This window comes from Salvelinus sp. IW2-2015, linkage group LG4q.1:29 (assembly GCF_002910315.2).
Source record: "Salvelinus sp. IW2-2015 linkage group LG4q.1:29, ASM291031v2, whole genome shotgun sequence".
NCBI classification, from domain to species: Eukaryota; Metazoa; Chordata; class Actinopteri; order Salmoniformes; family Salmonidae; genus Salvelinus; species Salvelinus sp. IW2-2015.
Genome location: NC_036842.1, coordinates 4,152,598 through 4,160,599, shown reverse-complemented (window position 1 = coordinate 4,160,599; position 8,002 = coordinate 4,152,598). Strand labels below are relative to the sequence as shown.

At 47.1% G+C, this 8,002-nt stretch overlaps 1 protein-coding gene across 1 annotated transcript in view; it reads right to left on the bottom strand.

Moving 5' to 3' along the window:
- strbp (spermatid perinuclear RNA binding protein) overlaps positions 1 to 8,002 on the bottom strand; it is a 138,150-nt gene that overhangs the window by 44,935 nt on the left and 85,213 nt on the right. Inside the window, 2 exon segments of the mRNA XM_023986147.3 lie at positions 89 to 254; positions 516 to 853. Of these exon segments, the coding sequence (XP_023841915.1) occupies positions 89 to 254; positions 516 to 853 (504 nt within the window).

The following is an 8,002-nucleotide window of genomic DNA, read 5'->3' as shown; positions in this document are numbered from 1 at the left end:
ACCAAAAGCCGTCAATTACCTGCTAACGGAAACCCTGGTGTGTGTGTTTGTGTGCACTGCGTGCGTCCGTCTCTCTCATATCTCTTACTTGTATCTGCAGGGGCAGGTTMTCACAGACAGTGCACAGCAGTGCATCTGTGGGTTTCTCTCGACACATCAGCACCAGCTCCAGGTYCATGTCCTCTTTGATGAGCAGACCTTTAGCCACCAGGCCGATCCTCATCACCCCACACAGCACACCTCCACCAGGCTCCCTGGGGATAACAGGCAGCTGGGTTACACTTAAAACATTGGATAGGTGAACTAACCGACTAACTAACTAAACTACAGAAACTGTACTACCGCATAAGTTATTAGAGAAAACAGATCAATATCAAGTCGTCAATAGAATTCCATAACATCAAGAGTCAAAATGTCCCAATATCTGGAAATAGAAAATAACCAAAACAAATGACTGTCGACCTGGCAGACACGCAACGGAACACCATAGGCCTATATCGCAGCCGGAACCCCACCTGCTGCTGCTGTCTGTGCAGTCATCTGGGCTGGCGCTGGGACTAACGTCGGGGTCGTCGTTAAGGTCGTCGTCATGGTCAGCACTAGCGTCCTCTGTCGCCGTGCTGTCTGTGGGGTTCGGCTGGCCGTCGGTCTGGCCGGCTGCTGCGTCTGCCTGGCTGTTACTCTGCACCGATTGGACATTGCTCTGGTCTATCCAATCAGAGACGTGTTTGAGGGCACCCTCCACGGTGGACACCAGGGTCTGGACCGCCTCCAGTTCAGACGACGATGGGTAGAYGGTGGAGTGTTTGGCCATGACGTGTCGGTCATCGATACCGAACGAACGGAAGGACCTCTGTAGGGGGGAGAGAAGRGGTAAAGAAAGAGAGAGAAAGATAGATAGAGGGAGAGAGAGAGGAAGGAGAGTGAGTTAGAAACACAATGAACAGTTCACMCACAACAAACGAACACAATACACAAATCTATTGGGCACACACTCATCCCAAACACACACACACACAAACCATACAAACACAACCCTCTCTGTTTCCAAACTATTTCTCCATTTTCTATTTCTTGCAAACACAGCCAGTCGTGTTAGTAGTTCCAAGGGCACCTCTGGAGAAAAACATTCAACAGCAGATTAAACTTTAATCAATCAAACTCACCTCAGCTTCAACGGATGGCCAAACAAACGTCTGCCCAGGTAACATATCCTCTAACAGCCCTGTCTGCTCTGCTCTGTTCACAACCCTTTGCCCTGTTGCCGGTGTGTGTGTGTGTGTGTGGTGTGTGTGTGTGTGTGTGTGTGTGTGTGTGTGTGTGTGTGTGTGTGTGTGTGTGTGTGTGTTGTGTGTGTGTTCTCACCATGCCCTGCAGCTCTCTGCAACCGGCCGTATTGTAGTTCACTATGGAGAGGCCACCACTGGCAACTTGAATTCCAAATCACGCACCCATGTACACTCACACACACACCTCTCACCACACCCCTGTCAAACTGAACTACCTCCTGAAGTAGTGCCGGGGAGACGCAGCCAGCATTAAAACGCCTGTCAACACTTTTGATCTTTCAGTGTGTGTGTGTGTGTGTGTGTGTGTGTGTGTGTGTGTGTGTGTGTGTGTGTGTAAATTGAGATTTTGCATCACTGGCCTACTCACAGTAACACAATATGAAGACTGGTACTCAGTACGTGTTGGATTTGCCCCAAACATAACACCTTGTATTCAGGACATAAAGTTCATTTCTTTGTAATATTTTGCAGTTTTACTTTACTACCTTATTGCAAACATGATTGCCTTGATTTGTTGGAACCCAGGAAGAGTAGTTGCTGCTTGGAACTAAACACCTCCCTCTGCAACTGGATCCTGGACGACCCCAGGTGGTGAGGGTAGGCAACAACACATCTGCCACGCTGATCCTCAACACGGTGGCCCTCAGGGGTGCGTGCTTAGTCCCCTCCTGTACTCCCCTGTTCACCCACGACTGCGTGTCCAGGCACGACTCCAACACCATCATTACGTTTTTGAAAAGTATAATGGTCAAATGTTGCACAATCCAGGTGTGGAAAGCGCTTAGAGAATTACCCAGAATGACTGACAGCTGCAAACGCTGCCAAATGTGCTTCTGCAAAGTATTGAGGAGGGTTGTGAATACTTACGTAAATGAGATATTTCTGTATCAAAAAACTTTTTTTACTCTAATGTGTAAAAACAGAGTGTGTGTAGATRGGTGAGAAAAACAACAACAATTTAATCCATTTTGAATTCAGGATGTAACACAACAAAATGTGGAATAAGTCAAGGTGTATGAATACTTTCTGAAGGCACTGCCAGCAAATGTATCATCCTTATGGGTGGGACATCAATTTAAAGCCAATGACAGCCTCCATCTGATGGCAGCGACCCCACCACCTCACACTGTCTGCCCCCCCCCCTTCCTAACCATCCTCAATCAAGTCGAATTCAATTCCATCCTAACCTCCCTGACTCCCCCACCTCATCTAATTCAATCAAGCAACCAGCTCTCAGCCTCCCCCTGACTCACCCGCACTGCTAAGGGGGAGGAGGGAACAGCAGTACTGGGGGAACTGACCCAATTCTCTTATCTATTTCAAATCTCTACATTTTACATTTTATTATTATCATCATATATCCCCCCCCCCATTTTCTCCCCAATTTCGTGGTATCCAATTGGTAGTTACAGTCTTGTCTCATCTCTGCAACTCCTGTACGGACTCGGGAGAGGCAAAGGTCGAGAGCCGTGCGTCCTCCGAAACACAACCCAACCAAGCCGCACTGCTTCTTCACACAATGCCCACCTAACCCGGAAGCCAGCCGCACCAATGTGTGGGAGGAAACACCGTACACCTGGCAACCGTGTCAGTGTGCACCGCGCCCGGCCAGTCACAGGAGTCGCTAGTGCGCGATGGGACAAGGACATCCTGCCGGGCAAACCCTCCCATAACCCGGACGACGCTGGGCCAATTATGCGCCACCCCATGGGTCTCCCGGTCGCGGCCGGCTGCGACAAAGTCTGGACTCGAACCCAGAATCTCTAGTGGCACAGCTAGCACTGCGAAGCAGTGTCTTAGATCACTGCTCCACTCGGGAGGTTACAAATCAAGTCAAATCAAAGTTTATTTGTCACGTGCGCTGAATACAACAGGTGTAGACCTTCCAGTGAAATGCTGTCTTACAACAGTAAAAAAAAAAAAAAAAAAAGTATTAGGTGAACAATAGGTAAGTAAAGAAATAAAAACAACAGTAAAAAGACAGTGAAAATAACAGTAGCGAGGCTATATGCAGTAGCATGTTACCATTTTAGTCATTTAGCAGACGCTCCAGAGCGACTTACCATTAGTGCATTCATCTTAAGATAGCGGGGTGAGACAACCACATATCACAATCGCCGTCCGTACGTACAATTTTCCCTAAATAAGTAGCAAAGGCAGCGCTAGTCGAAAATACATTTTTTTAAATAAAAACATGGTCCTCTGCTCCACATCAAATCCCTTCGTATATCAAAATCCACTCCGTTCGTGCCATTTGGTGTAGCCTAACGAGTTTGACAAGTTTAGCAAGACATGTTTGCTCCCTTATCTGCTCCGTAACATTGGCGACCTATTTAAATTCAGTATTAATCGATGACTTTTTTTTTTGTATCACCACAAGTCACGTGTTTTACTAAGCCTCCTCACCCAAACTGCTCGTGTCCTGACCTTTAGAGTAGCAGAGAGGATGACATCCCGCCTCCTATCAATCCTCTAGAAGTCGCTGCCACAGCAGAACAGAAGTAGCAAACTCCATCCTAATTACACGGTGACATTTTCCAGACGACGAAGGTAGGACAGAAACAGGACCGCTTCCACAAAGGTCAACGGAATTTTTGTTCTAATCAGAAGTAACACTGCAACCTTTTCATTCCTCCCCTATTGGGTGCCACATGCCTGCGTTAGTGTTTTTATTTTCCAAATGAAGAGGAGAGACTGTACTGTGTGTGTGTGTGTGTGTGTGTGTGTGTGTGGTGTGTGGTGTGTGTGTGTGTGTGTGTGTGGTGTGTGTGTGTGTGTAATTCCAGGGCGTGATACAGCATGCATAGCGGAGGTCAATTATCCTGCTCTACCATTAGTATCCATTCATACATTCTAATATTATATCACAGTGTGTGTGTGTGTGTTGTGTGTGTGTGTGTGTGTGTGTGTGTGTGTGTGTGTGTGTGTGTGTTGTGTGTGTGTGTGTGTGTGTGTGTGGTGTGTGTGTGTGTGTCTTCCTGCTCTGTGCAGTGCTGTGTTTAACAGGCTCCCAGTAGTAGAGTTTATGAGGCGTTTTAATGTGAGCCATAACAGTTATAAAACACTATAAAACACCAGTAAAAGCTGCAGGAACCCGGGTTTAAGGGTCACAAAGGTGTACTGTAGGTGGTGCCCCTCCCCACACTGCAGGTAAATCTGTTGCCTTTATAATCTGATACCACCTTTACATGCTAGCTAGGCTAGCCTCTGATGGGCTTGTGGGCTTTATATTTAGACACAGGCATGGGGACCAAGCTGATAATTCTACTTACACACAAACACACACACACACACACACACACACACACAAACACACACACACACACACACACACACACACACACACACACACACAACACCACAACACACACACACACACACACACACACACACACACCACACACACACACACACCCACACACACACACACACACACACACACACACACACACACACAACAACACACACACACTGATTACTTGGTGAATGAGACGTCGCTGCAGCACAATGGCCCTGCATGAGACTAATGAGTTTCAGCTACCTCGCTGTGACACACACGCACACACCGTCTCGTAGCACATGCCCGGTTTATCCCACCTCGTTGTCACACACACACACTCCGTCTCACACACACTCCGTCTCCAAGACAGCTGTCGTCGTCAACCGCCCCGCCCTCCCGCCCGCCATGAGTCCCAGAGGTCCCTCATGCAATAYGTTAGCGAGACATCTATCCAATCAAAAGCAGGCAGGATGGGGAGTAATGAATTAGAAATGAGTTTACTATCACAGAGGATTGAAGAGCATTAGCTGAAAATACAGGAATTTTTGCTCAATTTTAACACACTAAAACTTCAAAATGAATATTAAAAAGTACAATTTAAACTTAAACAGGCTCTATTCTTGCACTTCATAGACGTGGTATAAATAATGTATACGGAGGAGCTACTTAGCTAGAAGAGCCTAGGAGGGCCTTAAACGTTTCCCACCACAGCACATACAGTAATATTGTCAACCACAGATCCTCTACATTAGAAATGTTTAATGCCTTTTTAGTTGAAATAGTAGTCCCCTGGGAGTCGTCATCACCTGGCCACACACACAATGCGGTTTGGCTACACTATCTACACACACACACACACACACACACACGTCAGCTAGTCTGGTATCTATACCACACAGGAGACTACTGTCAACCATCTACTACAGACAGGGGAGGGGACTGGCCTCCGTCTGACTAACTATCCCGCAGCCCACAAATATAAATAACCTATAGCCTACTACTACTTTCACAACCACAGGTGTGAGTGGAGGGGAGGTGACAGGCACGAGCTTCAGGTAAAACAGGGAACTGTCCCTCACTTGCCTACTGTGTTGATGCAGTCTCATCAACAGTCCAGACACACTCGTTCAACTAGATCTACAGGCAAACCACAAACGACCACTTTCACAGCTATAGGTCGTGTGTGTGGTTAAGGATATGAACTGAAGGTGAACCACAGTGTACATGTGTGTAGCCTATACAAAGCATGAAGAATGTATTCAGACCCCCCTTGACTTTTTTTCACATTGTCACAGCCTTATTCTAAAATTGATGAAATAGTTGTTTTTTTCTCCTTATCAATCTACACACAATACCCCATAATGACAAAAAGCATTGAAGGTCCCCAAGAACACAGTTATAGACTGTCATCTGATGAGGGTTTTTTATAGGTTATTGGCTATCAATATCTTAGTTTAGCGAATTGGTGATAGCTACTGGTGGAGAGAAAAAATGGTGGACAAAGAAATTGTGTATTTTGCTAACGTGTTTAGCTATTAGATTTACATATTTTGTCTTCCCTGTAAAACATTTTAAAAATCTGAAATGGTGGCTTTATTCACAAGATCTGTATCTTTCATCTGGTGTCTTGGACTTGTGATTTAATGATATTTAGATGCTACTATCTACTTGTGAAGCTATGCTAGCTATGCTAATCAGTGTGTGGGGGGTGGGGGTGATCCCGGACCCGGGTAGAGGCTCGTGAAAGGTTAAAAAAATATTGCAATAATGTTATATTTTATCTAGGCCTATATATATATATATTTTTTTTTAAACGGATGAATTCCGAAGTTGTTCATTCATTATGTCCATTACTTACCACACACAACGCAAGCCGCACACATATAGTCTAGTTTGAGATAATCTGTCCGGCAGAGAGATCGCGCAGCTCTCAAACAGCTGGTTGTTGAAGATCGAACGCGTAGGAGTAAGAAAGCAGCAGGAAGATGTTCCAAGTTATGACATCCACAGGTAAATGACAAGGAAAGAATGCAAACCAGGTATTTCAAAAGTTAAAGTCTCGGTTGAAGATTTGCGATGCGCAATTCAGTCATCATGCCATGGAATAGCCTGCCTTAAAAATCAGACAAGCGTTCCATAACAAAGGAAACCTGTTTGCTTTTTGCTTTTTCGTCACGCGTGATACAATAACCCCTAAATAACTTGAACATCTCAAATGCAAGACTGACTACTTACCACATGGACAGACTTCACTAGTGTGTTTGTGTCGGGAGCATCTGCCGGTGGATGTAGTCTTTTGCCCACATTATTCTGACATATTTTAGAATGTAAAAATAATGTAAATACCAATGCATAATGCCATTGGGAAATTTGGAAGGCCTATTAAAAAAAATCATTATTCATAACCCTCTAGGGTAGCTAGCGTCCCACCGTCCCACCTGGACGCTAGCGTCCCACCTGGCCAACATCCGGTGAAATTGCAGAGCGCCAAATTCAAAACAGAAACACTCATAATAAAAACTCATAAACGGGCCTCCCGGTGGCGCAGTGTCTAGAGCACTGCATCGCAGCTATGCTGCGCCACCAGAGTTGGTTCGCGCCCAGGCTCTGTCGCAGCGGCGCGACCGAGGACCGTGGGGCGACGCACAATGCTCTTAGCGTCGTCCGGGCTTAGGAGGGTTTGGCCGGTAGGGATATCCTTGTCTCATCGCGGCTCCAGCGACTCCTGTGGCGGCCGGCGCAGTGCGCGCTAACCGAGGGGGCGGGTGCACGGTGTTTCCTCCGACACATTGGTGGTGCTGGCTTCCGGGTTGGAGCCGTGCTGTGTTAAGAAGCAGTGCGGCTTGGTTGGGTTGTACTTCGGAGGACGCATGACTTTCGACCTTCGTCTCTCCCGAGCCCGTACGGAGTTGTAGCGATGAGACAAGATAGTAATTACTAGCGATTGGATACCACGAAAATTGGGGAGAAAAGGGGAAGAAAATTTATTTTTAAAAAAAAAGAAAAAAAAAAAGAAACTCATAAAACATACAAGTGTTAACATCGGCTTAAAGATTACTTCTTGGGGCCTCCCCGGGTGGCGCAGTGCTCTAGACACTGCATCGCAGTGCTAGCTGCGCCACCAGAGTCTGGGTTCGCCCCCAGCGCTCTGTCGCAGCCGGCCTGCGACCGGAGAGGTCCGTGGCGACGCCACAATTGGCATAGCTCGTCCGGGTTAGGGAGGGTTGGCGCAGCGCGATATCCTTGTGTCTCATCGCGCTCCAGCGACTCTGGTGCGGGCCGGCGCAGTGCGCGCCTAACCGAGGAGGGTGGGTGCACGGTGTTTCCTCCGACACATTGGGTGCGGCTGGCTTCCGGTTGGAGCGCGCTGTGTTAAGAAGCAGTGCGGCTTGGTTGGGTTGTCTTCGGAGGACGCATGGCTTTCGACCTTCGT